Genomic DNA, 26636 nt, shown 5'->3' on the forward strand with positions numbered 1-26636 from the left:
CGCCCTGGAAGTTGATGTAGGAAAACGCTGTCACGTTTTCCGACTGGACTCGAATGTGCCTAGCCGCCAACAGATGGTGAAGGCGTAGAGAGCTAGAAAAAGAGCTCTGATTTCCAACCTATTGATCCAGAGGGCTGATGCGGACAGAGTCCAAGCGCCCTGCGCTCCACGGTGGAGATATACTGCTCCCAAGGCGGAAAGACCAGCACCCTGGTGAGGATCACCCGGGACGGGGCCAGGAAGGAGCGTCCCTGAGACAGAGTGGCCGAAACCACCACTGAAAACGAGCCCCTGCTCAGTGGCAAAGCCACCACCCCGTGGAAGGAGGGAGTTCGCGTGTACAGCGGAAAACATCCAGTCTCAGAGGACGCAGGAGAAACTGGGCAAGGAATCGCTTCCATTGACGCCACTGTCTGACCAGCACCAGTATTTGGTGTCTGATAGAACGACGTCAACCGCCAGCGGAGGGACTACTGATCGACTAAGAGCAGCTTCACAAGAGCCGACAGAGTCTCGAATTGCGTCCCTGAGAACCTCTGGTTCGAAGTCAGAGTGGACTTGAACAGAATGACAAGCCACCCGAATAGGTTAGAGTGGCGAGAGAAGCGAAGTACTCTGCTAAGAGTCTGCACTGGATGAAGCCCCGAGAAGAAGGCCGTCCAGGGCAAACGATCACTGCCAATCCCTAGGGGTGCAGGACCTTAATCACAGCAGCCCCACTGAGAATACTCGAGGGGCCGTGGCTAACCCCAAGGGAAGAGCCACGAATTGGACCACTCCGATGGCAAAACGTAGTCAACGCTGGTGTGAAACTGCGATTGACCCCTGCCGAAAAGCATCTCTGATGCCGATGGCTGCTAGGGAATCTCCTTGGGTTCTTGATTGATCCGGTGAAAAAAAACACACGGAACAAGACCGAGGCTCCATGTGAAAATGCCACACCTGACCATGCTGAAAAAGCTAAAGATCTAGGTCGGAAGGCACCGCCCTCTTCGGGGACTAGAAATAGATTTGAACCAAAATCTCAGAACCGTTCTCAGTCGAGAACCGGTACAATTACTCCATTGGCCTGCAAGAAATGCCACGGCCTGTGAGAAGGCGGCGGCCTTGGAGCCGGGAGGTGACAGAAAAAAATCTGTTTGGCGGGTGGACAGAAATCCATCCTGTAGCCATGGGAGATATGATCCCGCCCCCACTGAACGGAGACGTGGTAGAACCATACGTCGCCAAGTGGAGAGAGCCTGCCACCGACCAAGGAGGTGGTTGGCGTGGCTAGATAGCTCGGAGGAAGCTGACTCCGTGGTAGCATCTCCTGCGGTCTTTTGAAGACGCAGCTTCAAGCTATTTGGTTCTATGAACCAAGGCCGAGCTAGAGGACGATCAGATGGAGGAACGCCACCAAAACCTCAACTGATTCCTGTCCTGGACAGGTTCCCTGGTTTAGGTTTGTGGCAAGGAAGAACTCTCCCCGCCAAGAGCTTCCTGAATTTCATCCAGTTGGTTCCGAAGAGACTGGTCCCACCAAAGGGGAGCCCAGCAAGGAACCCCTATAGAGGCATCTGCTTTCCATTACCGAAGCCACAGGAGCCTGCGGATAGCGAGGAAAAGTAGCCAAGACCACCGCCGTGCGGTGTCCAGCATGGCAGACCTGGCATAGGATGAAAAGACTGAAGTCTGGAAGTTCAGGCAACCGTTTTGGGCATAGAGTCCCTGTGAGGGAATGCATCTCCTCCAGACAAGCAGAGAAGGTACAAAAGAACCGCACTGCCGTAAAGCTGAGGAGAACGAAGCTGCTGCCGCCCCAATACCGACTTGGCCCAAGGACAACCGGGCGGACCGCAAAACCTTAAGTGAGGAGCTATCAGCCACTGACATAACGGTCCGGGCTGAGCCACCTGAGGTGACTGAGCCCACTTCTTGACCACCATTGGTGGACAGGGAAACACAGTCCTCAGAATCACGCTTCATGGGAAGCGACTGTCAGAGCGGACCCTGGGCTTGGTCACAGGGGCCTGAAAACTGGAGTGGTTAAGGAACACACTTTGGTGTTCTCCTAGGTAAGGTAACTCCGGCGGATTGGGGTCCAGTACAAAATTAATGTACCGTGGGAGCCCTATAGAGGTGCCGTCAGCCACTGATACAACTATCCGGGCTGAAAGTCTGGACACTGGAGGGGCCACGTTTGGCGAATGAGTACACTCCTTGACCACCTCTGATGGGAGGGGGAAACAGCCGCAGAACCCCGCTTTGGGGTCTGCAGGACAGGCTGTGAGCTTGGACGCAGCAGGCTGAAAACTGGAGTGGTTAAAGAACACACTCCTCGTCCTGTTAAAGGTATACTGATGCCTTTCTGCCAGCGGGGAATACTCCCCTGATACGGGCGGATGGAGGTCCAGTACAAGTATAATGGACGCAATCCAATCATTCGGCTCTGCGTCACGTACGGACGGATCAATGTACATAAAGTAGCGTCCGAGCCCCTGGTAGAGACATCCTCCTCGTCAGTGAGTCAGCTCGAAATCGGAGCTGCGGGACGGGGAAGGACAGGGGACCCTGCGTCTCCCTGTCAGGAGGACGGGGTCTGAGCCCAGAAGGAGAGTCCTTTGTGAGCTTTATTGAGCGAGCTGAAGCAGAAGAACGCCCTGAGAGGGGAGCTGCATGCTCAGCAGATGCCAGGACAGCCGACCCCTGGAAATAGGATTCCCTCAGGGGTCAGCCACCGAAACCGGAGCAGATGGAGGGGCCACTAATTAGCAATCATTCGGCTCTGCCTCCAAGCTGAGGGGCCACCATGGTTATGAGCTCGGTACAGCCGTACGAGACTACCTGCAGTGCATAATAAAAACAACCTGCAGCCCTGCTCTGTGAGACATGCTGCAGAGGTGGGGGCTCTGTCAAGACTGGTCCCCAGCATATATAAACCGATAAAACAAGCAGCTGCACAACCGAGGTTGTGGCTGCCAATCGTTTAAACAGACATGTCTGTGCCCCCTGGTCCCTCAGCCCAGGTCCCCACTTGTCACACTGTGGAATCTCTGTGCCCATGCAGGCACAGAGAACGCTGAGAACATGGCGACCGGAGCGAGCGAGACGGGGGCGGGGCCTACTCTGAGAGCGGCAAAAGGATTCTGTCAGTGAGGTAGCCAGGGGGAGGGGAATCTTTCCTCAATGAGGAGTGTCCCTTCGCTTGTGCTGCACAGCCGCTGGGCGGAGCTACACTGCCTCTCTGCATGACTGACATGCAGAGACAGTGGAAACCGAAACTAGGCCCCAGGCGAAGCCGGGGCCTAGAGTAAAACATGCGGCCGACGTGCAGGCACCATCGGCGCGGTTCTCCAGTGAAAACTGGAGAACCGGCCGGAAATGTTAACACCAAACATAAAACACATTCCCCCAATAAATAAACATAAAGGACCCTTGGAAAGACCACTTTCTGTGGTAATAACGTCTCATATACTTAGCTTTTGAGACGCAGGTTGCCAGGGTCCTGGGGGGTGATAGCTCCGTCCAGCAGGGTCCTGCAAAAGGGCTGCGGATGGAGACCGGTCTCCTGCAAAGCAGTGAGAACCGTGTTGGCTCCGACTTCAAGCCAGAGCCCCAGCATGGGATGGTGAAGGAGCGCGGCATGAAAGGGATACAGCCCTGAAATCAACCTTAACAGCAGCCCCGCAGTGGGGTGTGAAGGGACATGCCGGGAGTCCAGACTGGACCCGCTTTTCTTCCAAATCTTTGTCCAAAAGGAAAAATAAAAAATCAGAGAATGCATGTGTGTGTGATCCTCCTGAAACACAAAGCATGAAAACTGGCTAGGACTGGCTAGCAGGGGGTGTATATGCTAGGAGGGAGGAGCTACACGTTTTGAGTGTAGTAACTTTGTGTGTCCCCCGGAGGCAGTAGCTATACACCCATGGTCTGGGTCTCCCATAGGAACGATAAAGAAAAGAGAGGTGCACCGCCTAAGAGTAGCGGGACGAGATACATAGATCCGGAGAGCACGCACCAGATCCAGAGTATGCAACGCTTTTTCAAAGCGATGAACAGGAGCTGGACAAAAGGAAGGTAGGGTAATGTCCTGGTTAAGGTGGAAAGGAGAAACCACCTTAGGGAGAAAGTCCGGAGTCGGACGGAGAACCACCTTGTCTTGATGAAAAACCAAGAAAGGTGACTCCGAAGAGAGCGCAGCCAAATCAGAGACTCTCCCGAGGGAAGTTATGGCCACTAGAAAGACCACTTTCTGTGAAAGTCGAAATAAAGAAACCTCCCTAAGAGGCTCAAAGGGGGGTTTCTGCAAAACCGTGAGAACCAAATTGAGGTCCCAGGGATCCAAGGGCCGCCGGTAAGTTGGAATGGTGTGAGACGCGCCCTGCATGAAGGTGCGGACCTGAGCCAGCCGGGCGATACGCCACTGGAACAGCACTGACAGAGCCGAGACTTGTCCCTTGAGAGAGTTGAGGGACAGTCCCAGCTGCAGACCGGACTGTAGAAAAGACAGAAGGGTCGGCAAGGAAAAAGGCCAAGGAGAATGGCCGGAAGAGCGACACCAGGACAGGAAAATTTTCCAAGTCCTGTGATAGATCTTGGCAGAGGAAGACTTACGGGCCCGAGTCATAGTGGAGATGACTTCAGGGGGAATACCAGAAGCCGTCAAGATCCAGGACTCAAGAGCCACGCCGTCAATCTGAGAGCCGCAGAATTCTGGCGGAAAAACGGACCTTGTGAGAGAAGGTCTGGACGGTCTGGAAGATGCCACGGCACCTCTACGGACAGATGGAGCAGGTCTGGGTACCAAGCTCGCCTGGGCCAGTCCGGAGCAATGAGGATGACTCGACGGCCCTCCATTCTGATCTTGCGCAGAACTCTGGGCAAGAGAGCTAGAGGGGGAAACACGTAGGACAGACGAAACTGGGACCAGTCTTGAACCAGAGCGTCCGCTGCAAAGGCCTGAGGATCGTGGGAGCGAGCCACGTAAACCGGAACCTTGTTGTTGTGACGGGATGCCATTAGGTCCATGTCCGGAGTGCCCCACTTGCGGCAGATTGACTGAAACACTGCCGGATGAAGGGACCACTCGCCTCTGTCCACGGTTTGACGACTGAGATAATCTGCCTCCCAGTTTTCCACGCCTGGGATGTAGACTGCGGATATGGTGGACTTGGAGTCCTCCGTCCATTGAAGGATGAGTTGCACCTCTAACATTGCCAGGCGGCTGCGTGTCCCGCCTTGGTGATTGATGTAGGCAACCGCTGTCGCGTTGTCTGACTGGACTCGGATGTGCTTGCCCGCCAATAGGTGGTGAAAAGCTAGGAGAGCCAGAAGCACGGCTCTGGTTTCCAGCACATTGATTGAGAGGACTGACTCGGACGGAGTCCAAGTGCCCTGTGCTCAGTGGTGGAGACATACCGCTCCCCAGCCGGATAGACTGGCATCCGTGGTGAGGATCACCCAGGACGGGGCCAGAAAGGAGCATCCCCTGGGACAGAGAGAGGGGCCGAAGCCACCACTGAAGAGAGCTCCTGGTCTCTGGCGACAGAGCCACTAACCTGTGCAAGGAGGAAGGCCACTTGTCCCAACAGCGGAGAATGTCCAGCTGCAGTGGACGCAGATGGAACTGGGCAAAGGGAACAGCCTCCATTGACGCCACCATCTGACCCAGCACCTGCATCAGGTGCCTGATGGAATAACGGCGGGGCCTCAGCAGAGAGCGCACCGCCAGTTGGAGGGACTGCTGTTTGATTAAAGGCAACTTCACAAGTGCCGGCAGAGTCTCGAACTGCATCCCTAGGTACGAGAGCCTCTGGGTCGGAGTCAGAGTGGATTTGGGCAGATGGACAAGCCACCCGAATTGGGCTAGAGTGGCGAGAGTGAGCGAGACACTGCGCTGACAGTCTGCGCTGGATGAAGCCTTGACTAGAAGGTCGTCCAGGTAAGGAATCACTGCCAACCCGTGGAGGTGCAGAACCGCAACCACTGCTGCCATGACCTTGGTGAATACCCGAGGGGCCGTGGCTAACCCGAAGGGGAGAGCCACAAATTGGAAATGTTCCTCTCCGATTGCAAAACGTAGCCAACGCTGGTGTGAAACTGCAATTGGCACATGCAGATAGGCATCTCTGATGTCGATGGACGCCAGGAAATCCCCTTGGGTCATTGAGGCAATGACTGACCGCAGAGACTCCATGCGAAAATGCCGCACCTGAACATGCTTGTTGAGAAGCTTGAGATCCAGGATGGGCCGGAAGGAACCGTCCTTTTTGGGGACTAGGAAGAGATTTGAGTAGAAACCTCTGAACCGTTCCCGGGCGGGAACCGGTACAATTACTCCGTTGGCCTGCAAGGATGCCACGGCCTGAGAGAAGGCGGCGGCCTTGGAGCAGGGGGGAGTTGACAGAAAAAATCTGTTTGGCGGGCTGGAAGAGAATTCTATCCTGTAGCCGTGGGAGATGATATCCCGCACCCACTGATCGGAGACGTGTTGAAACCACACGTCGCCAAAGTGGGAGAGCCTGCCACCGACTAAGGACGTTGCTGGCGCGGACAGATAGTCAAGAGGAAGCTGCCTTAGTGGCAGCAGCTCCTGCGGTCTTCTGTGGACGCGCTTTTGTGCGCCAGTTGGATTTTTGGTCCTTGCAAATATTTCAAAAGACTGACCTGCACATCCTACAAGTGTGTATAGGTGCCAGCTGAAAAAACCTAGCAAATACAAAATGGATACAGCCGCACACTAAATGCCATCAATGTATAAGGGAACTCTGGTACTGCATTACTGCTATATGAAAAAATGAGATTTTAGTTTATGAATTGGCCAATGCATGTAAGCCCGGACACCAAACGGCAAGGTAAATCTCAATATTCCGGGTCCCTAACTAAAATGCCACTATCTAGGTTAAAAACATCCTTGTCTGGGCAGCTAGACTAAAAATCTAACTAGAAATGCCACTATCTGGACTAACCTCCATGTCTGGGCAGCTAGGACTCCTGGTATAAGGATTTTGAACACAGCCTGGTTTATAGGGCGGAGTGCTCAGTCAGAAAAAAACTCACTGCAAATATTTCAAAAGACTGACCTGCACATCCTACAAGTGTGTATAGGTGCCAGCTGAAAAAACCTAGCAAATACAAAATGGATACAGCCGCACACTAAATGCCATCAATGCATAAGGGAACTCTGGTACTGCATTACTGCTATATGAAAAAATGAGATTTTAGTTTATGAATTGGCCAATGCATGTAAGCCCGGACACCAAACGGCAAGGTAAATCTCAATATTCCGGGTCCCTAACTAAAATGCCACTATCTAGGTTAAAAACATCCTTGTCTGGGCAGCTAGACTAAAAATCTAACTAGAAATGCCACTATCTGGACTAACCTCCATGTCTGGGCAGCTAGGACTCATTGAATTGGCCAATGCATGTAAGCCTGGACACCAAACGGCAAGGTAAATCTCAATACCTTGCCGTTTGGTGTCCGGGCTTACATGCATTGGCCAATTCATAAACTAAAATCTTATTTTTTCATATAGCAGTAATGCAGTACCAGAGTTCCCTTATACATTGATGGCATTTAGTGTGCGGCTGTATCCATTTTGTATTTGCTAGGTTTTTTCAGTTGGCACCTATACACACTTGTAGGATGTGCAGGTCAGTCTTTTGAAATATTTGCAGTGAGTTTTTTTCTGACTGAGCACTCCGCCCTATAAACCAGGCTGTGTTCAAAATCCTTATACCAGGAGTCCTAGCTGCCCAGACATGGAGGTTAGTCCAGATAGTGGCATTTCTAGTTAGATTTTTAGTCTAGCTGCCCAGACAAGGATGTTTTTAACCTAGATAGTGGCATTTTAGTTAGGGACCCGGAATATTGAGATTTACCTTGCCGTTTGGTGTCCGGGCTTACATGCATTGGCCAATTCATAAACTAAAATCTCATTTCTCTAGCGTTTCATTGGGGGACACAGGACCATGGGTTATGCTGCTGTCACTAGGAGGCTGACACTAAGTAAACAGAAAAAGTTAGCTCCTCCCCAGCAGTATAACCCCTGAGCCGGAGGCGGGCTCAATCAGTTTTTTGCTTAGTGTCGTAGGAGGCTGATGTGGGCCGACTGGGCCCCCTTCAGCCACTTGATTTTTTGCGTATATTTTTTCATTTTTTCTCTCGGCTGTGGTAATTCTCTTTTTCTACAGGTATCGTTTCTCTACCTCAGCTCTCGCAGCCCGTGTGGGTACCACTCCCCTGGGTCGCAGAGGCTTGAGTCGTCGGGCCCTCTCCCCCGTCCAATTCCACGGTACCACTCCCGGGTTGGCACGCGGGGCTGAACTTTACTGAGCACCCCCTATTCACCCTGCGGTATCACCCCAAAGGGTGCAAGGGGCATACAGCAGGGACTGGACCTCGCAGCGCGTCTGGATTGTATGATGGGGCCCGCAGCGCTGCTACACTTCAGAGGGGCTTCCCCCCCACCGGCGTCCACCTCCCTGCCTGCCTGCCTGCCTCATTCTTCTCCTGCTGCCGCAGCCAGTCATCCGGTGTGCGGAGCACAGGGGCACGGGTGCAGAGCTCCACGCCTGCACACTGGCAGATGCGACGCCGCCCTTCAGGTAGGACACCCTCTCCTACCTTCTCCCGGGCGGATGCAATCTTTAGGCCCCGGTCCGGGCCTACTCACCGGGCGCCCCCACGTCCCCATCCGGTCATCGGGCGGCTGCTAAAATTTAGGCCCCGGTCTGGGCCTAGTCGCCTGGCACCCCGGCCACGTCCGCGGAGCTCCCTGCCGACATCCGAGGTCGGGAGGGTCCGCATCGCCGCTGCGCCGCCGCCGCTTCGTGAGTGGGTCCGCCGGCGCTGCCTCTGCCCGCGGCGGCAGCTTCCAAATTTAGTCCCCGGTCTGGGCCTAGCCGCCTGGCACCCCGGCCACGTCCGCGGAGCTCCCTGCCGACATCCGAGGTCGGGGGGATCCGCATCGCTACTGCGCCGCCGCCGCATCGCTACTGCGCCGCCGCCGCTTCGTGAGTGGGTCCGCCGGCGCTGCCTCTGCCCGCGGCGGCAGCTTCAAAATTTAGTCCCCGGCTTCGGCCCTGTCTTCGGCGTCCCAGGCCCGCCTCCCGCGCAGCGCTATTGGCCGCCGGCCTCTCTGCCTCCGCCCTCCGCTCTGCTCCAGGCATCACTAGGGGGGTGGTGGATAGTTTTTCCCGCTCTCTTGGGTCCGCCTCCAGCCCCCTCAGCGTCCATTTTAAATAAAAAATAAAAAAAAAAAGAGGATCAGGGCAGACTCCTGATCTGCGGATTGCTGAGGCTGCAGCATCCCTTATCAGGGAAAAATGGGCCCAAAAATAGCCACAATTTTTAACGATAGTAGGTTTTTTATGTTCATGGGTTGAGTTATTACTATATATGTAGATTGAGTTTATTAACTCTTACAGGTCTCAGCTTGAGATATTTGTTTTGGACCGGTAAGCTCAGGTCTATGCTTCCCTCAATTGTTTTTTACATCCACCGCAGCCACTGGCACTGCACGCCCCTGCTCCCCGCCCCTGCCGAATAGTTGGCGCCTGGCTCTGGCTAAATCCCCTCGCTGGCGTTCCTCGGGTTGGTGCGCATGCGCTGCGTCCCTGGCCGACGCTCTGTCAGATCATCCACAGGACTGGCGCAATCCCCTCGGGGAGGTGAGTCCCATACCAGGGGCCGGTTCCTCTGCCGGAAGCGGACCCGCCAGGTCTCATCTTCTGCGGCCCCCCAGGTTTCACCTTAATCCCCAGGTCCAGACTGCCTGTCCTTCGGTAGCCTTTCGACCTCTCGGGTGATGGCCCAGGCGTTCCACCTCTGGTGAACTCCGAGCAGGACCTGGATGTTTTTGCCGCATGACAAGTAGCCTGCTAGGAATGGTGAGTCAAGCCGTAAGGCTACGGACAGCCCTCTTCTCTCTGTGCACGCAGGTCTCCTTTAAGACATTTGGAGCGGACCCTTGATGTAATCAGTGGACATCCAGAGTTCGCCGAGTTACCGCGTGATCACTGACAACAACCGGACACGAAGTTTACCAGCGGTAAGTCTTGTCAGTATCATTATGCCTTTCTCCAAGAGGGTTTTCGGACAAAATGGGCATGCTACACTGGAGTCGCTGTTTGATCACGAACAGCAACTAGACACTGCGTTTCCAGCGGTAAGTCGTGTTATTGCCATTATCATTCCCCCAAAGGGCTCCGGAGAGAGGGGGCATGTCATCTTGAAGAGACGAATGTGGCGGGCCCCTGCGGTTTACAGGGGACATCCAGAGTTCGCCGTGCTGACTGCGTGAGCATGGTTATTTCCCAGGCACGATGTTTACCAGTGGTAAGTCCCTTTACTTGTCATTACCCCTTCTCGAAGGGGGGCTCCGAAAGGAAGAGGCGCGCTACCCTGTAATCGACCCGCCTGGGTTCCTTCTGGTTTCTCGTCCCTAACGTGACGCTCCGCAGGGTCTCCGCGGACACCCTACGCGGCGGACCACGTTCCACCTATGCCGACCCTGGACTGGTTATCATCTTCCGTGAGTACCCTCTCTTCACAGACCTGGTGTCTGACTGCGGCTCGGCCTGAGCCTCTAGCATCGGTGTGTACACCCGTCGAGACCTCTGACTCAGGATTAGGAACTGGAATCGACGTCTAAGGAGTCGCTGACTTCCCTTCCGACTGTACGTGAACGCCCTTCGGAGATGGGCGGGGCCAGTTGCTCCCCTAGGCTACGTCAGGGTAGAGTACATCTCTTCCCGGCATTGGCCAGACGCATCAGGATCGTCCCCCTACAGCTAGGTCCCAGTCCGTTCACGCCGCACCCGTCAGGGCGCCTCTATCCCTCCAACAGTCCCTCCGCCTCGCGGGACAGTGGGCCGTTCCAGTTTTTTAAGAGCGCTTGCAGGGATCACTGTCCCTGCGCATACTACGCTACAGGGCTGCTAGGTTCACTCCGCCCAAAAACGACCTAGAGGACCAGAGTTCTCCCTTCAAGGGCCCGCGCTTGAGGTTTAGACCGTCATCATCACTTTTCGCTACTAGGGTAGCTGAGCTACCGGAGGGAGTCCTCTCAGATCCCTACCCGGTAGATCATCTCTTAGGCACGGTATCGAGCCCGTCCACGGGTAGCTACTCCTCACGCAGGAGTAGTTTTCTACCGGGCACAGAGTCCCGCGTACCCTTTGCCATCCGCGCCCGTTTTTTTCCATCAGTTTTGCTATGCGAGCCCTCGGCAGTCTGTGGCGGGAATAGCGGCGGTGCACTTACCAGATTCATCCTTGACTCTCCAGCGGACCACTCTGAAGAACGGAGTCAGGAAGGTTCCGTCTTCGTGGGGGACTCGCCAATCCCCTCCTTGCGGACCAGTTTTCACAACCGTCCCTTGAAGCTCCCCTTTCCTCCTCTGGAGCGTGTTATCAACCGTCACCAGTCTCCCGTGCTAGGGTATCCTTCTCCCCTCCGGTTAGCCCGGTTTACAATTTATTCTCTTGGTCGGGGTGGCCCATTCAGGTTCCACTCGGACCATGCCACAGCGGTGACGTGCATCATCCTCCAGGGAGATGCAGGGAGTGTCATGGCAAGGGAAGAAGCCTAGAAGATCTTCCCCTGGGACAGGTCTCTTCACTCGCTAATCTCGGCTCCACATACCTAGCGTGGACGTTTGGACGGCCGATTCTCTCGGCAAGAAGGACCTCGCTTAGGCAAATGGCTCTTCAACAGGGAAGTCACCAGCCAGTTCCCCGGCGAAGGAAGATCTCCAGTCGTGGTCCTATTGGTCTTGCGATCGCACTTTCAGGTCAATGGGGCATCGTGGGTGCCACCTGCTCTGGACTAGGTGACGATGCCCTCGACCGGTCGTGAAGCCTATTCAGGCTCTTGTGCGTCTTCCCGCGGTTTCCCATGATCTTGAGGGTTCTCAAGATGGACCAGGGCAGAGGAAGGCTCTGGAGTAGCCCAGGTGAGCATAGTTCACATATCTTGCTCAACTCCTCGCAGATGCCCCGTGACTCCTTCCAGACCGCCCAGTTCATCCGTGTCGGGGCCCCTCTCTTCTACCGGGACTCAGAAGTCCCAAGTCCAACGGGCTCACCAGTGGATCCCGGGTTCTGGCTCGGTCAGGTCTGTTGTCAAGAAGATTGCAGACAAATGGTGAGGGCTGGGGAGTCCAGTTTCCTCGAGGATTTAATTCCACTCGTACAGAGCTCCCCCGGTGGTATGAGGAGCACATCTTCCCTTCTCCTCTCTCTCCCTCCCCTCCTTCTTGCTGGCCTTCTTCCAGTCAGTTCTGGATGCGGCACTCTCGCGTTTCCCTGTATCGACCAGGTGGCTGCTCGATTGTTCGGGTTTTCGGAGTCCTCTCACTTTCCGTCCTTCGATCACGGCCTCCACTCAGGGAAGCGTCCATCTGGCTCGGCGGTATCTTCGGTCACTAGAAACGTGGGACCTTAATCCAGTGATGGTTTCGCTTCAGAGTACTCTTTTTCCCTGCTCCCACCGGTTTTGATAGGTGGGCTCCTCGTGGCCGTCTTTTGGTTACGGACGGCATCAGGGCGGGCAGCCCTCTTGTCGCCTTTCCCCCTTTTCCGGCTCCTCTAGCAGGACAAGGGGGTGCTCCGGCAGAACCCTTCGTTCTGTCCAAGGCAGCTTGCTGTTTCTTCCAGAAGAGGAGTTTAGGTTTCAGTGTTCGGTTCTAGTCTCCTCTCTCAGCCAAAATGAGGGCCTAGTTCGTTCCAGGGCTGGTACGAGCCCTCAGTCTTTTAGGTCTGCAGGACACCACTTTTCGGTTACACCGACAGTCAGTCCATCCTTCCACCTGTTCCCAAGAGGCGCATGCCGGCGCCAAGGGCCAGAATTTCACATTGATCCATTCCTCCATATGGTTAGGCTATCGCACGAAGGACGGACTTCCGCCGCGGTCTACCGAGCAAGGGATACCCCTTGGACGGATGGACTTCAGACGTCGACTGGCCAGGTCCCCTGGGTCGCCACCTGATCTAGTCGGCATACCTTTACTAGTTTTGACCAGGGTCACACCCAAGCTTCGGTAGAGCCCGGTCTTGGCGTAAGGTTTGCGGGCGGCAATCGCACACCTGTATCAAGGTAGGTGCTTGTAGGTCTGGGTCAAGTCCGACAGGGGGAAGCGGCTCCTTCCTATCTCTGGTGATGGTTCTCTTCCCACCCAGGGACTGCTTTTGGACGTCCCATGGTCCTGTGTCCCCCAATGAAACGCTAGAGAAAGAAGGATTTTTGTGTACTCACCGTAAAATCTCTTTCTCTGAGTCTTCATTGGGGGACACAGCACCCACCCTGCTTGTGTTTCTTGTTATATATTACCTGCCGGTTACCCCAGTGGCCATATTCCCATGCCACTGGTCACACGACTAATGATCATAGTTTTTACCTTGTTTTATCCAGGATTGTTTGGTTCTCCTCCTACTGCTTGTGCACTAAACTGATTGAGCCCGCCTCCGGCTCAGGGGTTATACTGCTGGGGAGGAGCTAACTTTTTCTGTTTACTTAGTGTCAGCCTCCTAGTGACAGCAGCATAACCCATGGTCCTGTGTCCCCCAATGAAGACTCAGAGAAAGAGATTTTACGGTGAGTACACAAAAATCCTTCTTTTTTCATATAGCAGTAATGCAGTACCAGAGTTCCCTTATACATTGATGGCATTTAGTGTGCGGCTGTATCCATTTTGTATTTGCTAGGTTTTTTCAGCTGGCACCTATACACACTTGTAGGATGTGCAGGTCAGTCTTTTGAAGTATTTGCAGTGAGTTTTTTTCTGACTGAGCACTCCGCCCTATAAACCAGGCTGTGTTCAAAATCCTTATACCAGGAGTCCTAGCTGCCCAGACATGGGGGTTAGTCCAGATAGTGGCATTTCTAGTTAGATTTTTAGTCTAGCTGCCCAGACAAGGATGTTTTTAACCTAGATAGTGGCATTTTAGTTAGGGACCCCGGAATATTGAGATTTACCTTGCCGTTTGGTGTCCGGGCTTACATGCATTGGCCAATTCATAAACTAAAATCTCATTTTTTCATATAGCAGTAATGCAGTACCAGAGTTCCCTTATACATTGATGGCATTTAGTGTGCGGCTGTATCCATTTTGGATTTTTGGTCCTTGGCTGAGTTAGTGGACGAGGCCGAGGGCTTAGAGGACGACCAGTTGGAGGAACGAAAGGAACGAAACCTCGACTGATTCCTGCCCTGGACAGGTTTCCTGGGTTTGGTTTGTGGCATGGAAGTACTCTTCCCGCCAGTAGCTTCCTTAATAATTTCATCCAGCTGTTCACCGAACAGCCTGGACCCAGCAAAAGGGAGTCCAGCAAGGTACTTCTTTGAAGAAGCATCTGCCTTCCACTCTCGAAGCCACAAGATCCTGCGGATAGCGAGGGAATTAGCCAAAGCCACCGCAGTGCGGTGAGAAGCCTCCAGCATGGCAGACATGGCATAGGATGAAAAAGCTGAAGCTTGGGAAGTTAAGGTAACCATTTCGGGCATAGATTCCCTAGCGAGGGAATGCATCTCCTCTAGAGAAGCAGAGATGGCTTTGAGAGCCCACACTGCTGCAAAAGTCGGGGAGAACGAGGCCCCTGCCGCTTCATATACAGATTTGGCCAGAAGGTCAACCTGGCGGTCAGTGGAATCCTTAAGAGAGGTGCCATCAGCCACTGATACAACGGTCCGGGCTGAGAGTCTAGACACCGGGGGGTCTACCTTTGGTGAATGAGCCAACTCCTTGACCACCTCAGGTGGAAAGGGAAAACGGTCATCAGAACCACGCTTTGGGAAGCGTTTGTCAGGACAGGCCCTAGGTGTGGTCACAGCGGCCTGAAAACTAGAGTGATTAAAGAACACACTCTTTGACCTCTTAGGCAAGGTAAACTGGTGCTTTTCTGCCAGAGAGGGTTGCTCCTCTGATACTGGCGGATTGAGATCCAGTACTGAATTAATGGACGCAATCAAATCACTAACATCTGAGTCACTCTCGGACAGATCAATGGGGCACATGGAGTTAGCATCCGAGTCCCCTGTAAAGGCATCCTCCTCGTCCTGCGAGTCAGCTTCTGAAAAAGAGACGCGGGACGAGGAAGGAGAGGGAGCCCTGCGTCTCCTCTTAGGAGGACGGGGTCTGGGACCAGATGATGAATCCTCTGTGAGCTCCGGTCATTAGAAAGCTCTAGCAGCAGAGGCACCCTGTGAAGGGGGCTGATGCATGTTCAGCAAAGTCCTGGACAGCTGTCCCATGGAGTCGGCAAAAGACTGGGAGATAGACCTAGATAAGGATTCTACCCAAGCCGGGGGTTCAGCCACAGTAGCCGGAGCAGCCGGAGAGACCACTGGGGGTGCGAATCCAGGCTGAGGCATCGTCAGGTTAGAGCAGGCATCACAATGTGGATAGGTGCTCGGTTCAGGCAGTAGGAGCTTACATGCAGCGCATACTGAATATAGCTTTGGAGCCTTGCTCCTCGTGTGAGACATGCTGCTGGAGTGGGGGCTCTGCCAGAGAATGACCCCCAGAGAGTATATACAGAGGTCCACAACCAGAGGTTGTGGCTTACCAGACCGCTGGAGCGGTGTTGTGTGCCCTCCAGATCCTGAAGCCCGGACCCCCAAGCACCTCAGCAGGGATGCTGCAGACCAGTGCTGATCGCAGGGAAAAACGCTGAGAAAATGGCCGCCGGAGCAAAGAGAGGGGGCGGGACTCACTCTGAGAGCGGGATCTGGAGGGCCATAGAGACTTACAGGGGAGGAGACATGTACCCAGTGAGGAGTGGCCTTCCCCTGTGCAGAACGGTCGCTGGGCGGAGCCGCGCTGTCCCTCTGCATGAATGACATGCGAGGGCAGTGAAACCGAAAGTAGGCCTCCGGTGAAGCCGGGGCCTAAATTTGAGCTGTGCGGCCGGTGCGCAGGCACCATCGGCGCGGTTCTCAGGCGGCAGCCAGAGAACCCGCCGGAAATGTCATAAAACTCACTCAGCACACTCTCCCACAATAATAAAGTACAGGGACCCCCAATATATAAACGTCTCAGGTACTTAGCTTGCTGAGACGCAGGGTTCCAAGTCCCTGGGGATGAGTGCTCCTGTCCAGCAGGATCCTGAAGGGCTGCGGATGGAGACCGGTCTCCTGCCAAGCATGGAGAACCGTGCTGGCTCCCACTTCAAGACAGAGCCCAGGAGGGATGGTGAAGGAGCACGGCATGTAAGGCTCCAGCCTTGGAATCAACCTTAACAGCACCGCCGACACAGTGGGGTGAGAAGGGACATGCCGGGGGTCCAGGCTTGGACCCGCTTTTCTTCAAACTCTTTCCAAAAATCAGATGAGAATGCATGTGTGGATGTATGCCTCCTGAACACAAAGCGATAAACTAGCTAGATCTGGTTCTCCAGGGGGTGTATAAGCTCAGAGGGAGGAGCAACACTTTTGAGTGTAGTACTTTGTGTGTCCTCTGGAGGCAGAAGCTATACACCCAATGTCTGGATCTCCCATAGGAACGATAAAGAAAAAAAGTGATACTTCGCTTATGTATTGGCCAATGCATGTGAGCCCGGTCACCACGACAAGGTGATCTCATATATTGGGACCCTAACAAATGCCTCTATCTGGGTTAAAACCTACATGTCTGAGCAGAAAGGATCCAGTTATAAAGGGAGATGGATACAGCCTGGTTACAAGGTGGATGCTCAGTCAGAAAGAAATGCATTACAAATATATCAAAAAGACTGACCTGCACATCCAACCGGTGTGAACAGGTACTAGCTGAAAACACAATATAACTACAAAATACATACAGCTGCACTCTAGAATGTATATAGATCAGCTGGATACTTACTAGTAATAGTCAGTGCTGGGTTATGCACTCTAGAATGCTAACAATTAATAAGGGTTCTCTGGAATTGCATTACTGCTATAGGAATATTTGGAAAAAAAGATGCTTAGCTGAGGCATTGGCCAATGCATGTGAGCCCGATAACCAACGGCAAGGTGATCTCTTGTAGACTGGAACCTTAACTTAAATGCCTCTATCTGGGTTAAAAACCTACATGTCTGGGCAGGAAGGATCCAGCTTTTTTTCAAATATTCCTATAGCAGTAATGCGATACCAGAGTTCCCTTATTCATTGTTAGCATTCTAGAGTGCAGCTGTATGTGTTTTGTAGTTATATTGTGTTTTCGGCTATCACCTGTTCACACACCTGTTGGATGTGCAGGTAAATCCTTTTGATATATTTTTAATTGATTTCCAAACCCCTACTTCTAACTTGTCTATTGGCTACCTTTATTTGCATTTATATCAGAACCTACTCATTTGGAGTACAGGTAGTCCAGCCTATTCATCAGCTCTGTATAACTGCTAGATCTGCAGCAGAGAAAACACTGATTTTATCAAAATGACAGCAAACAGCTCAGTAATTGACATCACTGGAATCAGGGTCTCTGTCTCTACATTATACCGCTCTCAGATGGGGAAGCAAAAACCTGGTGAAAGATTCCCTTTAAATGCAGCTTACCCCCTCAATCACAGAGGATACAGAAAATAGACCTATAAAGGTCATATGCAGGCTGCAAATTATATAGGGGATGACGTTAAGACACAAGGAGAAATAACTAAACATCTTGCCTTATAAGAGAGGATCACAAAGGGGTTTTCAAGACAAAAAATGCACTTGGCGCTAATCAGTGATGTCTTATGTTTGGCATGTAATTGATAAAAAGCTACAGTAAGGCTATGTGCGCACTGGGAAATGGAATTTTCTTGAGAAAATTCCGCATGCTCTCAAAGATTACCGCACCCGCGGTAAAAAACCGCGGGAAACCGCACCCGAAAACCGCATGCGGTTTGCCGCGGTTTTACCGCGGTATTATTCGCGGTATTGCCGCGTGCGGGTTGGGATGTGCTTTATTGCATTCAATGCAATAAAGCACATTGAAAAAAAAAAAAAAAGTCATTTAATTCTGAGATAGTAGATAGATAGATAGATAGATAAAGAGACAGAAGAATAGATAGATAGATAGATAGAGAGATAGAGGACAGATCGCTGCATTTCCCACGGTCGGCAGTGAGTTCACATTACCGGCCGTGGGAAATGACCGGTAATTACCTCTGCTGTCTGCTGCATTCAGCCTGTGTCTGTGACAGTCGCGGCTGGATGTCAGCAGTGCAGGACGTCGGAGCCGGAGCTGTGGATTATGTCGGAGCTGTGGATTACGCCGGAGTTTTGTTGCGGGAGGGGTTAATAAAATGGTGAACGAGGCTTGTTGGTTTTATTTAAAATAAAGGATTTTTGGTGTCTGTGTTTTATTCACTTTATTTACGGGTTGATCATGTCAGCTGTCACATAGACGCTGCCATGATCAAGCCTGGGGTTAATGGCGGTGGTCCCCCACCACCATTAACCCCTTGTTATATTACCCTGACCGCCACTGCTACACGGCGGCAGGAAGAGCCGAGGACACTCCCGGTGCTGCCGCATAATGCATGCGACAGTCCCGGGGCAGCTGCGGCTGATATTCTCGGCTGCGGGAGGGGGAGGGAGGCGGGGGACATTAACCCTGCCCCTCTCCCTCCCCAGCCTGAGAATACCGGGCCACCGCTGTGTGCTTACCTCGGCTGGAAGGTAAATATGCAGCGGAGCCCACGTTCTTTGTTTTCTATATTTCCGTTTTCTTTCTATGTGTGTTCTATGTGTCTGTGTCTGTGATGTCTGTGTTCTATGTCTGTGTGTGTGTGTGTGTGATCTGTGTGTGTTTACTCTCTGCTCCGCTTCCTCTTCCTGTAATGACATCACTTCCCTGCAAACCGCAGGCCAGCGTTGTACATTACCGGAGGTAAACCGCGAAATACCGCAGGGAATAACGCAGGAAAACGCAGTGAACCGCACAGAATTTGCTGCCTGCGTTATTCCCTGCGGGATTTCTCGATTACATTGGAGTCAATGGAGTGAAATCCCGCAGCGATGTGCGGAAAAGAAGTGACATGCACTTGTTTTTGCTGCGGGATTCCCGCAGCAAAACATGCAGCTGTCAAATTCCGCCCAGTGCGCACAGGATTTTTTTTCTCCATAGGATTTGCTGGTGATTCACTGCAGAGATGTTATGAACATTTTCTGCAGCGAAACATGCAGCAAATCCGCGAAAAATCCGCGGCAAAATCCGGTAAGTGCGCACATAGCCTAAAGCATCAGTCGTCCGCGTACATGATGAGAAGCAGGAATCCACCTACCATTCTGATGAATCCATTAATGAGCTGAGCCAGCGTCCTCTTCTCATCCTCCAGGGTCAAGGCACTGCGAAGAGAGAACTGTAAGTCACATACCTAAAAATGGCTGTCCGGTGAAAATAAGTTACAAAAGATAAAAGGACTAATTGCTGTACAAAGGGGGTCCATCTGCTGGGGTCCGCACCAATCAGCAGAACAGGACATTTATCACTGTGAGAATGAAGCCTCTGCACATGCTGGAACGTTGCTCCCTTCATTCTCTATGGGGCTGAGCGCTGCGCTCCGCTTCATCCAGAAGTACCATGGTGAATAGATGGAGTGGTGGTCATGTATCCAACCAGCCTCATTAATTTATAATGGGGATAAGAATTCCCCTATCTGCTGATCAGTGATGATCCTGGGGATATGATATCCACAAATCAGTAAGTTATCACCTACCAATAACCTGTTGTAACTGGACAATTCCTTTAATACGTAATGACAGATTTGGGAAAACCTATATAAAATACTTATTATTCATTATTATTTAATTTTTGTAGCTAAGATCATAGAATGTATGAACCAGGTAGAATTTTGGCTCGTCAAGTGGCTTTTTGCAGTACAGAGGCCCAAACTACCATTCATTGTGATTGGCTGCAGCAGTCACAAGATGTCGATGTGACAACGACGCATCAGCCATGTAAACAAAACTGGGGAAAGCAGAGAAATAATATAGAAGGAGCAACATAGTTTAGATACTGGAGGGCTAGGAACAAAAAAAAATAAATAAATAAAAATGGACAATCCCTTTAAGAGGAGTTTTTTTCCTTCAATGATTTACAATATCACAGTTATCGCTGAAGTGAATGTAGGAAAGTCTTACTTTACGGAGTCATGCATGGTCTTACAGACGTGGAGGAGCGCGTTCAGTATGACCGGATCCTTGGTCACCTCCTGCTGATGTCTACGGGTAAAAAAAACCCAAATTGTATAAAAATGTATTGTATGGTGCAGGAGTAAACTAAGCCATATTCAGTGATATATTTATGATATTGCTATTCACATTCACTCTATAAAGTTTATAGAGATATTTTCAAGTTTGGAAGTGATCATATATTCTTGGATAGGGGATACAGTTCTGATTAGTGGGGGTTTGACTGCTGGGAAACCCATGAATCCCAAGAACCAGAGCTTTTTTTTTAGGGAAGGGAAAGGGAAGGGAAAGGGAAGGGAAAGGGAAGGGAAAGGGAAGGGAAAGGGAAGGGAAACGGAAGGGAAAGGGAAAGGGGAAGGTAAGGAAAGGGAAAGGTAAGGGAAAGGTAAGGGAAAGGGAAAGGAAAGGGAAAGGGAAGGGAAAGGGAAGGGAGGAAAGGTAGGGAAAGCAAGAGAAAGTAAGAGAAAGGGAAGGGAAAGGGAAGGGAAAGGGAAAGGGAAGGGAAAGGGAAGGGAAAGGGAAAGGGAAAGGGAAAGGGAAAGGGAAGGGAAAGGGAAAGGGAAAGGGAAGGGAGGAAAGGAAGGGAAAGGAAGGGAAAGCAAGGGAAAGCAAGAGAAAGCAAGAGAAAGCAAGAGAAAGCAAGAGAAAGGGAAGGGAAAGGGAAGGGAAAGGAAAGGGAAGGGAAAGGGAAGGGAGGAAAGGAAGGGAAAGCAAGAGAAAGCAAAAGAAAGGAAGGGAAAGGGAAGGGAAAGGGAAAGGGAAGGGAGGAAAGGAAGGGAAAGGAAGGGAAAGGAAGGGAAAGCAAGAGAAAGGAAGGGAAAGGGAAGGGAAAGGGAAGGGGAAGGGAAAGGGAAAGAGAAGGGAAAGGGAAGGGAAAAGGGAAGGGAAAAGGGAAGGGAAAGGGAAGGGAGGAAAGGAAGGGAAAGCAAGAGAAAGCAAGAGAAAGGAAGGGAAAGGGAAGGGAAGGGAGGGAAGAGAAAGCAAGGGAAAGCAAGGGAAAGGAAGGGAAAGGAAGGGAAAGGAAGGGAAAGGAAGGGAAAGGAAGGGAAAGGAAGGGAAAGGAAGGGAAAGGAAGGGAAAGGAAGAGAAAGGAAGGGAAAGGAAGGGAAAGGAAGGGAAAGGAAGGGAAAGGGAAGGGAAAGGGAAGGGAAAGGGAAGGGAAAGGGAAGGGGAAGGGAAAGGGAAGGGAAAGGGAAGGGAAAGGGAAGGGAAAGGGGCAGTGTACATATTTTTTGGATTGGTGCCGGTCCCAGAGGTTGGGAAGTTATTGTCTATGGAAGGATAGGGGCTGCCTACCTATCTTGAGGAAAGCCCTCTAAGGTTTTGAGGATCTAAATTCTTACTTGATAAAGGCCTCCATTATGCACTTGCAGACCTCAACTCTGACACTTTCCTTCTGGAACATGTCCATAAATGGCAGGAACTTCTCCTAAAACCAAAATATTTGGCTTTTAACACCCAAAAAATAGGAGTATAACTATAGTGTATAAGCAATTCTATATGTCAGCAATGGCAGGGATATCTCACCACCGAAAAGAGGACGGAGAAGTCGTGAAAATGTGCAACCACTTTGGTCATTACAGACTGGAGCTGGAAAACAAATCCATCAAATATAAGACAACACCAAACGATTCAGGACCCAAGCAGCGGAGATTAACCCATTGTGAAATACCCACTTTTGGGTTAACAAACGGGAGTTGAAGACCAAACACTTATCAGTCGGATTAGAGAGCATTTCTGAGGTTAGAGAAACCAACATGCGTAATCGTGTAATTCTTCATTTTACCTGCGGAGGCGCTCTTTCCTGTTCCTGTGTACGGGACTTTGAAATATTGCAAATGAATGGACTGGATTGCATGTTCATTCACAGTGTCACCCCCCCAATGTGGTCCAGCAGCACCTATCTAGTGTGATGGATGAGGAGGGATCCACATCTGTGTAGAGTCACAGGACCAGATATTTTCTTTGGATGTGCACATATGGATAGATGGAGATTTCTCAGCCACCCATATGAGCCTACTAATATTTTTGCATACACACAGTGTATATATACGCATATCATTTTGACAGCTGCACCATGCACTAGAGTCCAAGTTCTTTTCCTCTCTGAAAAGGCAATTTGCATATTGGATTTTACGGAGGAGCGTTGTATGGCTCCTAAGCCTCCTCATCTGGACCTGCTGGACATGTCACTCTCCACAAGGAAAAACATTACCCCTTGGATCCTAGTCATAAGCCTCTCATGCAGTCAAATCAGATCTCATGCTTTGCACTGATGAGGGGCAATTCCCCAAAACACGTGTCTCCATGTTAAGATTCTGCTTTGGCTTTTATCCTAAGTCATATGACAAGGCTCATTAAAAAGGTGATATTGACCTTTAAGACTGCTACTTTCAATAGGTGGCACTAGAGTTCAAGTACGCTACGTCTCTTAAGGGGATATTTGCATATTAACTTTCCCAGAAAAGCATTGCATGGAATATAAGCCTCCTCACCTAGGCATGCCAGACATGTCACGCTCCACAAAGAGAACATTACCCCTTGGACAACTGTACCAAAATCTGGAATTACTGTACCCAACGTAGTATAAAAATTACCTGTGGATAGGCCTCTTCAAATGCCCGATCCGGGGTCATGTGTTTAATAACATCAGCCAAGATAGTGTTCACCTCTCTCTTCTACAAACACATAAGGTATAAAAACATCAAAAATGCAATGATAGAGGCCTAAAGCTATATATTAAAGAGGCTTCCAGTTTACACCATAACTATTATAGTAGTTAAATGAAGATTTTTGGTACTCACTGTAAAATCCCTCTCTCATTCATTGGGGGACACAGGAACCATGGGTTAGTCTGCTCTCACCTGGTGGCTAACACTAACAATATATCTTAACAAAAAATGATGTCTTCTCCCCAGCACACTATACCTTGCCTCCTCAGTTAGTGAGAAAGCAATAAAATAATCCAAAATAACTAAAGCATAAAAAAATAAAAGAAAAGCATAACTACCCCCTGAAGGACAAATAAACTTAAATGCACGCCCAACTGGGAAACAAGGAAAGGTGCAGTGTCCCCCCAATGAACATTACGAGAAAAACATTTTATAGTGAGTACCAAAAATCTTAATTTCTCTGTTATTTCATTGGGGGACACCCTAAAACTGCGCATGGGGTGGGAAAACTCATACCAGTACTGCAGAAGGAAGAATAGCAATCTCTTATTCTGCTGCCTGAACAACTGCTACTTGTAGCACCCTTCTGCTAAAACTTGTGTCTCTAGACACAAAAGGTAACAGCTCCACAAGAAAAAAAAAAAAAAAAGGTTAGCGCCTAACCTAACTTATTTATTACATATTGCCTATAGAGCGGCAACATATTCCACAGCACGTTACAGAGATGATCATCGCTGTCCCCATTGGGGCTCCAAATCTAAATCCCCTATCAGTATGTCTTTGGAGTGTGGGAGGATACAGCAGAAGGTGGAGGAAACCCACGCAGCAAGGGGAGAACATACAAACTGTTTGAAGATGTTGTCCTTGGTTAGATTTGAACCCAGGACCCCAGCGCTGAAAATTAACAATGGTAGCCACTGAGCCACCGTGATGCCCATACCTGCCAAGGCTACGACTGCTCTAAGACTCAGACCTATGTCTGTCTCCAAATTACATCAAGCTAAACCGATAAGGCCTGGTGTTAGCAAGCATAGTCTGCTGGGAAGGAGCCATTTTTTTTTAAGGTGTATTAGTAAAGTCAGCCTCGAGATGGCAGAAGACTAACCCATGGTTCTTGTGTCCCCCAATGAACCCCCATGGTTCTACTTACATAATCACCAGTTCTGTCTGTTCCCCTATTCCGTGATGCACTGCGGCATTGTCCATTGCGCAGCCGCAGTTCGAACGATGCTCCGGCTTCCAGGTCCTCACTGCACGCATGCATACACACACAGCAGATACACATAGATACACCGAACACACACACACACGCAAACAACACAGCCACACACACTGCTGTATACTCACCTGTCCCGGGCCGCCACCGATTCTGCTGTCAGCCCTTTACTGCAGTTGAATGCTTTGTGGTGACATAAAGCATTCAACTGCCTTAAAGCCATGACATAAACCTGCAGCGGCCGCTCCATACACCGCACGCTATCACGGAGGAGTCTGTCTGCTGCAGCTGGAGGCTCCGCGGGCACTGAGGACAGGTGAGACACGGCATAATAGGGATCAGAAGGGAACCAAAAGGAGCACATTACTAAACAATGTACTCATTGCTGCAGGGGACATCAGCCCCCCCCCCTACCACATTTGTAGGCCCCGAGCTACCCACCCTACCACATTTGTAGGCCCCCAGCCCCCCCCACCACCACATTTGTAGGCCCCCAGCCCCCCCCACCACCACATTTGTAGGCCCCCAGCCCCCCCCCACCACCACATTTGTAGGTCCCCAGCCCCCCCACCACCACATTTGCAGGCCCCCAGCCCCCTCCCACCACCACATTTGTAGGCCCCCAGCCCCCCCACCACCACATTTGTAGGCCCCCAGCCCCCCCCACCACCACATCTGTAGGCCCCCAGCCCCCCACCACCACATCTGTAGGCCCCCAGCCCCCCACCACCACCACATCTGTAGGCCTCCAGCCCCCACCACCACATCGTTAGGGGAGCGCCACTCCACAGTTAGGGGAGCGCCACTCCACAGTTAGGGGAGCGCCACTCCACAGTTAGGGGAGCGCCACTCCACAGTTAGGGGAGCGCCACTCCACAGTTAGGGGAGCGCCACTCCACAGTTAGTGGAGCGCCACTCCACAGTTAGGGGAGCGCCACTCCACAGTTAGGGGAGCGCCACTCCACAGTTAGGGGAGCGCCACTCCACAGTTAGGGGAGCGCCACTCCACAGTTAGGGGAGCGCCACTCCACAGTTAGGGGAGCGCCACTCCACAGTTAGGATGCATGAACCATAGTGAATAGGAGGATGTTTATACTCACATCTATTACATTAAATTGTGACAATTCGATAGAATCATGGTCATAATATGGGATAATAGTGGTCCCAAAGGATGGACTCCCTCCGATAATAAAGTAAGGGCATATTCCAGCAATGCCTCATTGCTACAGTAGGAACAGCCTGAACTTTGATGAACGATGATAAAGATTCATTAGTATAGCTCATAATCACTCACCGTAAAATGTCTGCAGGTATATTCAACCCAGACCTCTGCACAGTTAATGTAATCCTGCAAACAAAAGTGAAATTAATCTGTATCCCATTCAGAGAAAATATACCAGAATCTTGATCTGTATAGCGGTGACTTACACCAAACTACAAAGTGGTTGTAGAAAGCATAAAGAGGGATTTTATGGGGTCTCCGGGACGAGTCATCACTTGATAATTTTTGTGAAACTCTGTTTGTTGGACAAAAAAAGTGGATGGGGGAGAAACACATGTCCATCGCCTAATGGAAAAAAAAACTTGAAAACACAGTAATACTATACACGAAGGGCTGCTGATAAGTCTTTGGCTTTACCCAGAAAGAAACGAGATAGGATGATGAAACTTTACATTTATTCCACATACTCTCCACTAATGACCATACACTTCTTACATCCGTATTCCAAGTTCTGTAAGCCTAGCAACAAGAAGATTTTCGGTTGTGCCTCAAACCAGCAACTGTAGCATCCATGGCATCAGAAATGGTGTGAAATTTGGTTCCCTTGAGGTGTTTCTTCAGGTTTGGAAACAGATGATAGTCAGAGGGAGCTAGATCTGGTGAATAAGGTGGGTGGTGAACCAGCTGGAAGCCCAGCTCTGCCAGTGTTGCCGTGGTTGCTTGTGCAGCGTGAGTGGAGGCATTGTCTTGCAGGAACAGGATTCCTTTGGACAGCTTGCCGCACCTTTTGGCCTTCAGAGCTGCCTTCAATTGGTCCAAAAGTTCAATGTAATACCTTGCATTGATCATGGAACTCTTTTGAAGGTAGTCCACTAAAAACACACCCTCCTTATCCCAGAACACAGACACCATCACTTAAAAGGCTGATTTTTGTATCAAACTTCTTTGGACGAGAACCACTGTGCCTCCACTCTTTTGACTGCTCCTTGTTTTCAGGTTCATACAAATAAATCCAGGTCTCATCTATAGTGACCAGTCGATCCAGGAAAGTTCTTATCTGTCCGGAAATGCTGACAAATGGACCGGGAAGTTTTCACTCGCTGCTTCTCTGATCTGTTGTCAAACATTTGGGGACCCACTTTGCAGATCGCGTCCTCATGTCCAAATGTTCATGGATAATGACACAAACACATTCACGGGAAATCCCCATGATGTCTGCTATTGCTTTAGCTGAAATTCGTGAATTCTCCAGTATGAGGTTGTGCACAGCATCGACGATCTCCGGAACAACAACCACTCTCGGTCGTCCAGGACGGTCCTCATCATTGGTGCTGAAGTGGCCCGTTTTAACTTTGGCAACCCAGTGATTAACTGTGGAATATGAAGGGCATTGATCCCCCA

The 26636-nt window shown here is 51.0% G+C and overlaps 1 protein-coding gene across 2 annotated transcripts in view; it reads right to left on the minus strand.

Moving 5' to 3' along the window:
• The window catches only part of VPS35L (VPS35 endosomal protein sorting factor like), a 169565-nt gene that overhangs the window by 51980 nt on the left and 90949 nt on the right, over positions 1-26636 (minus strand). For both annotated transcript variants that reach the window (XM_075317995.1, XM_075317997.1), the window contains exons 18-23: positions 25308-25361; positions 22723-22803; positions 21653-21715; positions 21469-21554; positions 20075-20155; positions 19216-19279 (exon numbers count right to left, since the gene is read on the minus strand). In XM_075317995.1, coding sequence (XP_075174110.1) covers positions 19216-19279; positions 20075-20155; positions 21469-21554; positions 21653-21715; positions 22723-22803; positions 25308-25361 — 429 coding nt within the window. The remainder of the gene's footprint in view (positions 1-19215; positions 19280-20074; positions 20156-21468; positions 21555-21652; positions 21716-22722; positions 22804-25307; positions 25362-26636) is intronic.

Source organism: Anomaloglossus baeobatrachus, chromosome 7 (assembly GCF_048569485.1).
Source record: "Anomaloglossus baeobatrachus isolate aAnoBae1 chromosome 7, aAnoBae1.hap1, whole genome shotgun sequence".
NCBI lineage: Eukaryota > Metazoa > Chordata > Amphibia > Anura > Aromobatidae > Anomaloglossus > Anomaloglossus baeobatrachus.